Consider the following 12,194-nt stretch of genomic DNA (forward strand, 5'->3'; position numbering starts at 1 on the left):
AATGGGGTACAAAAGAAAATTGCTACATGCATTAGTGCTAAACAGTAATACAAAAAAAGAGAGAATGATAAAATATTTGTGTGTGTGTATATATATATATATATATATATATATATATATATATATATATATATATATATATATATATATATATATATATATATATATATATATATATATATTCCACATTTGACCAACCGTTCTTCTCTACAGTACAACATGTGTTGTAGCAGTGTACCTTTGTTTACCAGCAACCAAAATCCTTCTACCCACTAAATGGATAATACATTGGCATCATGAAGATGAATATCCATGTCACAGTCTCACACAGCTATATACACAGCGTATAACGAAGCGTGCTCAAGATTCTTTTTATTGTTTTCCACATGACTTGATATCTTTGCGTATAATCATGTGCCACAATAGAAACGTGCCTCTCAACTTTAAGAGCTGCTATTGAGAGTGCAACAAAAACAAAATTTGGCTGTTGAGAAGAACATATCTTCATTTCAACGATGCGTTTGGAGAAAGGCCTGCACAGCAATTAAACAGTGTGGGCAGAATGAATGATAGAGACAGGATATTAAACGCAGACGGTATGAAATGTGCCGCAGTGAATTTATAGCGCCTGATAAGAAAGACCAGTGGCCGGATATTACGATTCATAAAGGAAGAGTGAGAACAGCCAGACTGAATCTAGATATTTGAACATGAGACCAATAGAAAGAAGAAGAAGAAGAAGAAGGCATGTTTAACAGTTTTGCAAAACTTTCTTTTGGTCCCAAACAAAGAAATAAATAAAAACATCGCAGCTGTCACGAGTCGCTGTTTTCCGAACTGGAGTCACTGGAGGTGGTGGTGGTGGAATCTGAAGAAGTGCTGCAGCTGGCGGGATGGGACGCGGTGTGACTGCTTTTCTCTGGTAATGGGGACGGGGTAAAGGAAGTACCATTGACAATTAACTTCTACAGATGCTGTTGTTATCAATGTTTTGTGAGCGACCTTGAGGTTAAACACAGGGTACCTACTTTGCAATTTCTTGAACTTCTTATACAGACAAGACTTCACGTATCGCTGCAGCTCGCGCAGAGTGGACGGCTTCAGTGTCTCGAAGTCGATCTCGATCTCGTTGGGGTTGGTGTCGTGCATCGAGGGCTCCCGTTTCTGGATGATGTGCACCACGCGGCCCAGCTTCATGCCAGGCAACCGGTTGATGTCGAGGCTCAGCTGTTGCTTCTCGTCGTACGTCATCAGCAGACTCTCGTCACCAGAATCCCAGACTTCGCTTGCCAACCACGGTGTCCTGAAATTCCAAGACAAATCAGTCAAAAGGGTCTCCACGTGGAGGTGGCATACTCAGACAGAGTTCTGCCGTTATCTAAAACGTTCCACCTGGAGTTGTAAGTCGCACGGCTTTGATGATGCCTGCTGTCCTCTTTCTTGTTCTTTTCTTTTTTCTTCTTTGGTAGAAGCGCAGGGACTTCACAGTACGCAGAGAGCTGTTCGTGAAACAGTTAGAACACAGAGGTTTTTCACCAGGTTGTGTAGATTCTATGTCTGTATTTGTAAGTAAAGGCAGACCTCTAGAGAATTTAGCTAGAGGTCAACAAATCCATCAGGAAACCCGGGTGTCGCGAAGCAAAAAGGAACTCTGAGTTAGAGGCGTGTGTGGAAACCTCACCTGTTCTTGGACCTCGGCAAGTTGGGTGGGTTTGTCCCGCTCCTCCGTCACGTCCAGATCATCAGAGTTGTCCCCTCCAAAACCTGCAGTCTTGGATGGCGACGGCAGCTCCACCCGCTCGTCTGGCATCTTTGCGAACCTCTTCTCGAACACACCCTGAAACAGACACAAGCACAATGACGAAAAGGGAGAATGCAGTGAACCAAAAGGCCCAGCCCAAGTTTGTTAATTATGAAATTCAGTCATTCAAAAAAGCACCTGAAGTTTTCTGGCTTTAGTGACCACGTCGTGATGGGGTGGGTTGTATTTGTAGCAATTGGAAAAAATGAGCCTAACATCTGCAGCGAAGATTTGCGGGTCGTTGTACTCTCCTCCGTCCATCTTTTGCTGGAAACGTAAAAAGGCAAAAGGTCATCAAGACAACCACCGCCACGCCCGGGAGATAAACCAATGAAGGGAGTGCACAGCTCGGACCTTCACAGTACTCAGATCCATGGGGTACTTGATAATGTCGTGGTAATCGTGGAGCTGCAGCGCGTCAGCATCGACGGGCTTGTAGAAAGGCCAGGCAAAGGTCATGTATTTCTTGGACAACAGTTCCTTCAGGATGTTATTGCAATACTTGATCTGCTCCTCTACTTGTCCTGGCGACTCCTTCACCCGGCCCGCGCTGTCACAACTCAGACCGGTTATGGCCGCTGGGGCGAAATCAGCGGTGCCGTCTAGCTTGCGCTTCAGCCGTTTCTTCTCCTTTTAAAACGAAAACAACAACAGCCACAATGAGGGAAAGCTCTTCTAATGATCTGCGATTTCTAACGAACACAAAGAAGAGGTAAACGGCGACTCACTTTTGTGGAGGTCTGTGAAGGCGGTTTTGGCACCGAGGATGAGCTGGAGGGCGTGTTGCTGTGGCTTGGCTGTGTTGTGGGCGTTGCAGCTGAAGGACATGTAGCATCAGCTTCATTCTGCCCACCTGCATATGTGTATTAAACACAAACAGGGGGTTTCAGTATGCATTTCCAGAATGCATTATCATTTGGGGAAAATGAGGAAACACAATTTCTGTGAAGGAGAAAAATACAACTTCTCTAAAGGACCTGCAAGGAACAGGGCATACAGTTTGAGACCTTGTCTCTTCAAAACACAGAAAAAAAAGAGATGCAGAGGGTCACTGATGCAGGTAATCTCCGTGCTGACTGAACCATTAAGAGACTTGTGGTGGCACTGACTCATGCAGGCTGAAATACGCAAGACGTGCCAAGATAAAACGACTGCAATGATAGTCAAAATGTTTTGAGTAAAATAAAAAGTTGTGAGAAACAAATTTTAAAGGGAGCCCTGGGTGTAACTTTTCGATTTTATTAAATTGATTAGACGCCTCTCCGCTGCCCCGGTCTGCCCTTATACCTAACTGCTATGTCAATGTGATCATAACTATTATGATGGCTATTATAATTATTGCCTGTATTATTATATGATGACATGTAATGATCATATTATTATTATTATTATTATTATTATTATTATTATTATTATTATATATTTTCAGGATATTGCTGTTGAAGCATTTATTCACTTACACTCTCTACACTTACTTTTTCATTTACTGGTGCATGTTATTGAACCAACTATGTTTTCTTGTCACAAATTTATAAAAACAACCTGAGAGCAAGATCTGCAAGAGTCCATGCACAAAAAGAAGAAAAAAAATTGTAACTAAACCAAATATAAGCAGAGTGGCCTGAAGCAGTGTGGCCTGTACCATAGACTGAATACAAGAAGACTTCATTACCTGGAGTGCTACTTTTTTTGTCCTTCCCTTTGTGAACGTTGGGTAAACTCTCCTCTTCCCTCTGCGGCATCTGGGAAACCTTTTGCAAGAAAACCTTTTCAACGGCGAGCGCCATCAGCACGATGTCGTCTGTGGGCTAGAGGGCAGAGTGAAATCCGTGAGGCTTTAGGATTCCCACAAGGCCAACCGCCACTTCACGTTCCCCCGTCACGGAGCCCCTCACCTTGTTGTATATGTAGCAGTTGGTGAACATGGTGTTGAAGTCCTGCATGCATTCGCCCGCGTTACAGTAATAGTCGTTCTCCAGTCGTTTCTTGATGGTTCCCAGGTCCATTGGAGAGGTGATGATCTTATGATAATCCTGATTCGGGGGGGAAAAACAGTCAACGTGGCAGATGATTATCGTCTTGCTTTATGTTTCTCACTCCCGCATCTTCGAAAAGGGATCTGAAGAGGAAACGTTTATTGGTGTGGAATACCTACGTTTCAATATTTCTCACTTCCAGGATAATTCGAGAAGAGGAAGGTGAACGGTTAAACTATTACATATGTGTCCGTTGGTGTTCAGCACCTCACTCTAAGTTCCACCTCCTCACTAAGAGTTTTCTGATCATCTTGCTCAAAGATTTGCTTGTTTACAAAGTTATCACAAGGATACAAAGAACGTAAACGACACCCAAGTTGTAATGAACCGCAAATCTTCTTTGATGAATTGTATCTCAATGTGTTTTGGTTTTATCTGTCCATCAGCGATATCAACCTCAGAGATTTCTACATCCCTGCTCAAAAAAGGTGGAGGGAATCCCGTTCTAAATGCAACACCTCACTCTAAAACACTGTCTGGATATTACTCTGTATTCCACGGTTTAAATTGTGAGGAATTAGAAGCTACAGTAGAGACTGCCAGAAAAAGTTCCATTAGATTGGTTCATTTAATTAGCAGTATCAAGGCAGTCCTGACCAGCATGTATGACAGGTCTAAAAATGCATTTATACAGGTTTACGGTTATTTCTGAAAATTCTTGCGGTTATTTGTTACGTGTATGAGCTTCAGAAATATTGGATGGGATTGGGAGTGCAAGTCCACATCCCGGTGCCTCTACACGCACTGTGTTGTGTTGCTTAAATGGGATGAGGATTGGGAAGCCACCAAAAACCAAGGAGAGAAAGAAAACATTGGCGAGCGCAAAACGACATCAAAGGCGGCAATGAAAGAAAGACAAAAGAAAATGGAAGACTTAAGGATTTGGAAGCAGTTTTACTTTACAGTGAAAGAAAAGAGGAAAGCGGACCCCATCCAGCAAGGCAAGAAACACACATGTATGACATTTCAGACGGGTGAAAGACAGTGCACAACGCAATGAACCTAGTTCTGGCGTCAATAGCCAAGAGACCACTTAAATTAGGTTGTGAATAACATGGTATTTGCCTGGTCTATCATAGCTGAAATAAAAGTTTTTCCTTGAAAATACACTTTTTATTAGGGATATTTATCCCAATAGCAGTTAGTAAAATACAAAATAACACAGTCAATATATATATACACCTATTTTTAACTAACAACAAGCACTGCACACAGCAATGTGTTATGATGATTTCTGGATTGAAAGTATCTTTTAAAAGCTCAAAGAACACTGAAATTTCTTTCACACTACTCACTGGGAGCCCAAGAGCGACTGCATCAACCGGCTGGTGGAACGGCCAAGCGAACTGGTGCCGCCACAGGGATTTGATCACGACATTCTGCATGTACTGCAGCTGGTTGGTTCTCCGGCCTGGTCCGTTGGGGTTGGTGAACCCAGGAGGCGGTGGGTTTGCAAACCGCGAAGGGTCGAGCTCTGCTGACATGATGGCTGGGACTGGTCTCCTGACAGGCGAACGTAGGTTTGCGTTATCTCCTGTGAATTCCTTTGCTCTCGTCCGTCAGCTCATCAAAGGCTCGGAGGGAACGCCAGCTCACTGTGTTTATAGTTTTCATGCCAGCCAATGTGATCTGTGGACGTGAAAAACAGAGTTACGATTGTGGGAGATCAGAGATCGATCCTATAGTTCAGGACTGTCAATGTGATTGAAAGGAACTACGGCTGATCTACAAACAAGTGGATTACACAAACCCCCGAACACTTAAAGTCTGGATTTGCCCAACGGGCACAGAAAAAAATTCCTACAGACTCCATGCCAAGTTGAAGATGTCCACTCTTGAGTCCAACTTGTAGCATGAGACACAATTTAAGCTGCAAAGACATTTAGAAAAAGCTCATGTGACATGAATCTGTCCTGTGATTCTCTACATCATCAGCTGCATGCGCTCCAACTGCTGCAACTGATTCAGGACTTTTTTTTTTGGAGAAGCCAAGAAGGGCCTAATATGAGTGATGGCTAAAGTGTTTGTTCCACTTGATTATCGTTATCTTACTGTTTAATTGTGACTTTTCCCTTATCTTGGTATAACCTGTGATTTTGGGGTGGGGTTATTTGTATCCTAACTGTGCACGTCAAAAGTTGGTCAAACGTCATTAAGGTAGAGATTGATTTTAAATACGTGGGTTTGAACAGTGAATCCTCATAGGTAAGTTATAGTCGAGTGGAACATGAACTTACAGCCGTAAATACATGTCAATGGCTTTAACCTCGTGCCATTGAGACACGACAAGAAGAGCTTGAGGAAACGAGCCGACAGACTAAGCGAGCGTTCAGTTGTGGACGCAGTTAGCTTAACTTCGGCTAGCTAGCAGTCAAGAAATGCACGTGCACAGCGTCCTCACATACAAAATAAAGAATAATTGGAAGAATTAAGTCTCACATCGCATCCTTGGGGGTTTTAGCATACAGTCAAGAAAGCCCGAGAGTCATTTGCTTTGCTTAAAGGAGCTCAAGTGCTCACAGTTTAGCCTTGGCGGAGTTACCTTACAGGCTAATGTTACCTGTTATCGTCACACAACGGTATCGTACACGGTCCCGCTGGGGGGGTAATACAAAAACTAAATAATATAACGTTAGGACAACGACGCTAGTTGGTTTACTAACTAATTTCTCTATGAATGCACGTTGGGTTAAGGGGCAGTACCCACATAAGCAAGCAAACAAACAGGTAAAGGGCACCCGTCAGACCAACTTTAAAACTTTCTGACCGAAACAACAAACCTGACGCTAGGAACGTGCGCTCCTTCCCAGACGGCTTCACCGGCGGCTCGTACGCCACCGTTGGCCTACACCGCCACCTACTGTGCTGGGGTGGGGTGGCTCGTGTCATAGTATCCCTTGACCGCGGAATTGTACTTCAAACAGCGTATTCGTTTGCTTCTAATTGACATTATCTAACAACATTTGCCTTGAGGTAAACATTTTAAATTTTAATGACATGCCTCAAACGAATTGATAATAGTCTCAATAAAAACAATGTATGCAGGACATACAATCCATAAACCTACACTTTACGAATAATGAAAGTGCACATTAAACGACATAATAGTCTATTCAAATCACCAAACTAATTACACAAGACAAATTAACATTGCAAATTACATTCATGCATAATTGTTTGTTTTCCCCATGAGGGTGTATGGGAATACAGAGAATAAAACCCATAAGTGACGAAACAGGTACATTTGCCTTTGACACTTATTGTCCCTCATTAGCTTCCGTTACTTCTAAGAGTGACACACATGCGCAGAGGCGCACCAGCGCACCACATTCCCCGCTTCTCCCGAGCTTCTCCTCGCAGGCGAGCACCCAGCCTTATTGATGTATGCTCCCTCCATAGTCGCCTAAATAAAAAGGAAATACGCGCGTTTCTCCCTCCAACCTTCACGAGGAGTCGCCATCTGACCGCGAGGCTGCATTAAATCCCCGTGAGTATCGGTTTTTATGACTGAATCCGTATCGTTCGAGCGGAGGGCCCCTCCGTGGCAGCTCGACCAATTTGTCAACAGCGGTAATGGCTCGCTAGCAGACTGGGCTGCACGTTGGCACTCATCTGAGCTCTCGTATCAAACCAGTGGATTTAAGGTCAAGTTACTGTCAGTCTCCGTCGGGTTTCAACGCCTAATGTTGAACTGCAACAACGCACGGCACAAGGATAGCTGCTGTCAGAGCCGAACTTCACAAAACCGAAGGGGTTCCGTGTCGCCCTTTGTTTTAATATTTTCTGTTTTCGCATTTTGTCGCATTTAAACGCGGATGAACGTGAACGATTTTTTGTTATTAATACCAACTAGCCAGTCTTACACTCTCATCTGACAGTTGGAAAATGTTTCCATTCCGTCCTTTAGCCGTAACGGCCAGGTGACGTTAGCTAGCTAATTGATAGCCCAATAGCTAACGGCTAATTTTAGTTTCCTCCCCTTTTTTTTAAAAAAAAATACCACGATGCTAAAATAGAAAGCAGACACACAGTTCGTGTCTTTTTTTTAACGACTAAAGAAACAAAATAAAAAGGCTTCATTCACCTGTAGATTTAATGGGCACATTTGCCGAGAATTCTAGTATCAAACCCTCAAAGAGGGGAGAGGGTTTATAGCTGTCGGTGGTCTTCCCACTATATGAAAGAGCTGTCATATTTTACACGGTTAGCATACATAATTTATTGTAATTTACAATCTGGCATGAACTGGACAGAACAGGTAAAATTCACTGGCATGAAATGATCTGTGGGTCCATTGGAGGTCATGAAGTCCAACTAAAGCAATCACACATTTTGTACCTTTACACCACAGACTAATCACAAAGTATCTCCTTATGACGTTTTCCTTTTTAATCTGTATTAGAGAAAATCCTGACTGTAAGGGTTGTTTGATATTATTTGACTTTGTTTCGTCTGTGAAGGCGACAGCACTCGAAGGGGTCTCGTTGCTAAACTCTCTTCCATTTCTTTTCCCAGGGCCACGCTCCGATAGATGCTCATTTTCTCAAAATGGCAACGGAAGATAAGAAACCAGAGACCGACACGAAACCTCCCGTCGTCCCGTCGGCATCTGCCAGTCAAAGCAAGGTTTGGATCCCCTTAGATATCCGCTGCTTCCCATTCTGTTGCAACGACAGCATTTCCCCTGTTGGTAAATTGTGGGAATAGTGACAGCATTTTGAGGTGTGGGCGGGGGGGGGGGGGGGGGGTTCTTGTAGTTTTTGTCGATGGCTAAATGTTTGCTCGTTTGTCATGCATGTCTAAACGTTGTGTTTTATTCTCATTCGCAGTCTGCGCCCGCCAAGCCCAACTACAGCCTGAAATTCACACTAGCGGGCCACACTAAAGCCGTCTCCTCCGTCAAATTCAGTCCCAGTGGAGAATGGCTTGCTAGCTCCTGTGAGTCCCATTTTTTTTTAACCCCCCATTTTCCCTTTCACCACAGCTATTTTCTCGACTAAGTGTTTTCGTCCATTAATAGTAAAAAAATAAATAGGGAGGAAAATTCTTCACAACCGCATGTCTCCTTGACCATAATGTAAGCAGAGAGTGAAGATGGTTGTCATCAAATCCTGCTGAGAGGTTTTCATGTCAGAAATAACCCGGGAACCATTCGTTTAGAGTAGTGTGTTTGAGAGTCACAGAGGCTGCAGCGACACTGAACGCTTCTTTTGTTTATTTTGTCTTTTCAGCTGCTGATAAACTCATCAAAATCTGGGGCGCGTACGACGGCAAATTCGAGAAAACCATTTCTGGACACAAACTCGTGAGTTGCACATATTCTCGTCCTCGTGCAGCGGTCTCATTATCTGCTCCGCTCAGTCCTCCCCTTGACTGTTATGTTCCCATGATACCTCAGGGCATATCCGATGTGGCCTGGTCCTCCGACTCCAACCTCCTGGTGTCCGCATCCGACGACAAAACCCTGAAGATCTGGGACGTCAGCTCGGTGAGCACACATATTATTTTTATCGATTTGAGCAACTGTATCACGTGGCAGGACAAATCTGGTCAGGTTGCGATTTGAGAGTTTTTCCTTTTTTGAATTTGACATTTCTTTTCTTCTTTCATCTAGGGGAAATGCTTAAAAACTCTAAAAGGTCACAGCAACTATGTCTTCTGCTGCAACTTCAACCCCCAGTCCAATCTTATCGTGTCAGGATCGGTAAGTCCCAGGCTTAAATGAAAATGACCCGGCATCATCGAAACATGTCTGTTTTTTATTGAATTTATTTCTGTCTGCTCCCAGTTTGATGAAAGTGTAAGGATATGGGACGTGAAGACCGGGAAGTGTTTGAAAACATTGCCGGCTCATTCTGACCCAGTCTCGGCTGTAAGTTATTTTTTTTAGTCATTTATTCATTCCATCATCAGAGGCTTTTATGAAGGTAACACGATGCTCTGTCTTGGCTTGCAGGTTCACTTCAACAGAGACGGCTCCCTGATCGTGTCCAGTAGCTACGACGGCCTTTGGTGAGAACAAACCGCCTGCTCATCTCGATCTACACGTTGCCCTTCCTTAGGAACAGATTTTTTTAAAAGATACGGTGGACAAATGTCAGGCCTCGGTCGCCATTAGAGCAGAAAGTTTAAGACATAATGGGTTTTATATATTTGTCAACGTTGGTCATGCCATTGTTAATTATTTATTCATTTCTTCCTGCTTTTAAAAGGTTTATTTAATAAAGTTGAGTGTTTGAAGTCCAACATCTGATTGAGATCGCCGAGGATGATGAAGACAGACTACTTATTAAATAACAGATATTCTTTATGAGATTAAATCAACAGGAATATATGCTCATTGTTAACACGGTGTTCTGAAATGACGACGCTATGCTTCCGTTTTATTCATCGTATTTACTTGGCGATGAAACGTCTTCATCGTTTATAATAATGAAATAACTTTTTGTTTATGTTACCAGCCGAATCTGGGATACGGCATCGGGGCAGTGTTTAAAGACGCTCATAGGTAAGGTCACCTGTCGCGTGCAGCGTTTTCAGGCCTCCAGTGTTACATTTTGTGTAACAAAGCTATTTAATTTGAGGTGATGAGTCATATACATTTCAAATTGGTTCTGAATTGCAGTACCATAAAATGTGTGTGGGGAAGAGTACTTGGATCTCATCACGTATCACTTGTTGCCCTGACGACGCTCCCACTGTCATGTTCTTGCTCTCTTGTCAGATGACGACAACCCTCCCGTGTCGTTTGTGAAGTTCTCCCCCAACGGGAAATACATCCTGGCTGCCACACTGGACAAGTGAGTGTCACCGTGCACGGTTCTGTTGTTCAGGTTGCTCGCCAGCAGAGGGCGGCAATGAGCTGCAGGTTCTCTCAAAAAGAATACACATGGAATCAATATGATGAACAACGTGGTTTCATGTTGTTGTTGTGAGCTGCTCTAACGGGTGCTCTGATGTCATTTGTGCTTCTCAGCACGCTGAAGCTGTGGGACTACAGCAAAGGAAAGGTGAGCAGCGATCCCCTCCACTTGAATTCTCTCCTTGAATCTTCCTTTTTCAAAACAAACTAAGTTGCTGATTGTATGTTTGTCTGTGTGATGCAGAACATTGACTTTTCCCTGTTTCTTTCTTTCAGTGCTTGAAAACGTACACTGGCCACAAAAATGAGAAGTACTGCATATTTGCGAACTTCTCAGTCACCGGCGGAAAGGTGAAAACTTTTTTCATGTATTTGATTTCCTGGTATTAAATGCCTCATCGGCACAGTTTGTTTACTTTGCGCTCTCTAAACTCGCGCTCTTTAAACTCCCTTCTAGTGGATCGTGTCTGGCTCCGAGGACAACATGGTTTATATCTGGAACCTGCAGACGAAAGAGATTGTGCAGAAGCTCCAGGGCCACACAGGTACGGGAGACACTCAACTGAAAAGAGACGGTTCACCCCCACATCAAAAATACACCGGATTACAATTTCTAAGTTCAACTGCTCACAACAAGATCTGTGGATTATCTTGATATCAGGAAAGAGTTTTTCACATGTGTCTTTGTACAGAGGAGAGTAGGTAGTTATCTCTATGGCAGATTTAACTGTCAAGATTGATAATGGCACGACAGGTAAAACTGTGCATTCTTGATTTTGGGGTGAACCGTCCCTTTAATTCTGAATGGGCTCAATATCGTGACATTGTCCTTAATCCACTGTCAGGTGTTGTATTAGTAAGCAAATAGATTTTTTGTTTTGTTTCTAAAAACTCCCCTTTTCACTTGCCCCTCCCCGTCTCTCCTTTCCAGACGTCGTCATTTCGACTGCCTGCCACCCGACAGAGAACATCATCGCGTCTGCGGCTTTAGAAAACGACAAAACCATCAAGCTATGGAGAAGCGACTGCTAAGCCCCAGTTGTTTTTTTTTAATCTCTTGGGCCACTCATAACTATTTTTTTGTTTTGATGTAAGAAAGAAGCCCCCTCCCCACCCACCTTTCAGGAGATGAAGTTCAACCAGAAGAACCAAATGACACACACCGACCACACACACACACACATACACAGTATCGGCCGAAGAAACGGCAACATCTTGTAGAAGTTGGAGACTTTTTACTTTTACTTTTATGATACTTCACAACAATGTTGATGCTCTGTTCTGGTGCTTCAGTATTTCTGACACTGCGTTAACCCCACAGCACCGATGTCACGACTCCGTACCAACGTACGATAAATGTGTTAAGGCTTATTTGGCCTTTCTACAATTCATCTGTGTTCTGCCTTTTCTTTTTTTAATAGTTTGTCCGACTAACTGTAGCGTCTCCTCAATGACTTCAAGGTGGAGAAGTGACTGACATCAAGCTTCAGGTATT

The 12,194-nt window shown here is 43.3% G+C and overlaps 2 protein-coding genes across 7 annotated transcripts; one reads left to right on the forward strand and one right to left on the reverse strand.

Moving 5' to 3' along the window:
• Window positions 1-360: 360 nt before the first annotated feature.
• LOC137783631 (bromodomain-containing protein 3-like) lies at window positions 361-7,744 on the reverse strand. Of its 4 annotated transcripts, none has more exons than XM_068573790.1 (11): window positions 7,701-7,744; window positions 5,133-5,466; window positions 3,697-3,834; window positions 3,474-3,609; window positions 2,530-2,654; window positions 2,156-2,431; window positions 1,940-2,068; window positions 1,682-1,837; window positions 1,393-1,499; window positions 1,029-1,303; window positions 361-919 (listed from the first exon to the last, which is right to left on the reverse strand). In XM_068573790.1, the coding sequence occupies exons 2-11, from the start codon at window positions 5,319-5,321 to the stop codon at window positions 816-818; spliced, it is 1,635 nt and encodes a 544-aa protein (XP_068429891.1). In that variant the 5' UTR covers window positions 5,322-5,466; window positions 7,701-7,744; the 3' UTR covers window positions 361-815. The 4 variants fall into 4 exon arrangements, with proteins under 4 accessions (XP_068429891.1, XP_068429888.1, XP_068429889.1 ...); XM_068573787.1 differs by lacking the exon at window positions 7,701-7,744 and adding an exon at window positions 6,618-6,689; XM_068573788.1 differs by lacking the exon at window positions 7,701-7,744 and adding an exon at window positions 6,398-6,611.
• Window positions 7,127-12,088, forward strand: wdr5 (WD repeat domain 5). Of its 3 annotated transcripts, none has more exons than XM_068573791.1 (14): window positions 7,127-7,324; window positions 8,353-8,463; window positions 8,667-8,775; window positions 9,069-9,142; window positions 9,236-9,325; window positions 9,452-9,541; window positions 9,626-9,709; window positions 9,794-9,849; window positions 10,299-10,345; window positions 10,562-10,637; window positions 10,814-10,847; window positions 10,976-11,050; window positions 11,157-11,244; window positions 11,631-12,088. In XM_068573791.1, exons 2-14 carry the CDS (start codon window positions 8,386-8,388, stop codon window positions 11,729-11,731), a joined length of 1,002 nt encoding a protein of 333 aa, XP_068429892.1. In that variant the 5' UTR covers window positions 7,127-7,324; window positions 8,353-8,385; the 3' UTR covers window positions 11,732-12,088. The 3 variants fall into 3 exon arrangements, with proteins under 3 accessions (XP_068429892.1, XP_068429894.1, XP_068429893.1); XM_068573793.1 differs by lacking the exon at window positions 7,127-7,324 and adding an exon at window positions 7,454-7,481; XM_068573792.1 differs by lacking the exon at window positions 7,127-7,324 and adding an exon at window positions 7,915-8,040.
• Window positions 12,089-12,194: the final 106 nt, after the last annotated feature.

Source organism: Clinocottus analis, unplaced genomic scaffold, assembly GCF_023055335.1.
Source record: "Clinocottus analis isolate CAN_PGR_092001 unplaced genomic scaffold, fCliAna1.0.p SCAF_13, whole genome shotgun sequence".
Classification (NCBI taxonomy): domain Eukaryota; kingdom Metazoa; phylum Chordata; class Actinopteri; order Perciformes; family Cottidae; genus Clinocottus; species Clinocottus analis.

What these genes read in the sequence shown, in the direction of transcription:
- wdr5 (XM_068573791.1), top strand. Translation starts at nt 8,386, where the DNA reads ATGGCAACGGAAGATAAGAAACCAGAGACCGACACGAAACCTCCCGTC. An exon ending in AGATCTGGGACGTCAGCTCG is followed by an intron (nt 9,326 to 9,451) that starts GTGAGCACACAT and finishes TCTTTCATCTAG; the next exon opens with GGGAAATGCTTAAAAACTCT. An exon ending in GTGTTTAAAGACGCTCATAG is followed by an intron (nt 10,346 to 10,561) that starts GTAAGGTCACCT and finishes CTCTCTTGTCAG; the next exon opens with ATGACGACAACCCTCCCGTG.
- LOC137783631 (XM_068573790.1), bottom strand. Translation starts at nt 5,321, where the DNA reads ATGTCAGCAGAGCTCGACCCTTCGCGGTTTGCAAACCCACCGCCTCCT. An exon ending in CAGTCGCTCTTGGGCTCCCA is followed by an intron (nt 3,835 to 5,132) that starts GTGAGTAGTGTG and finishes CCCCCGAATCAG; the next exon opens with GATTATCATAAGATCATCAC. An exon ending in TGGATCTGAGTACTGTGAAG is followed by an intron (nt 2,069 to 2,155) that starts GTCCGAGCTGTG and finishes TTACGTTTCCAG; the next exon opens with CAAAAGATGGACGGAGGAGA.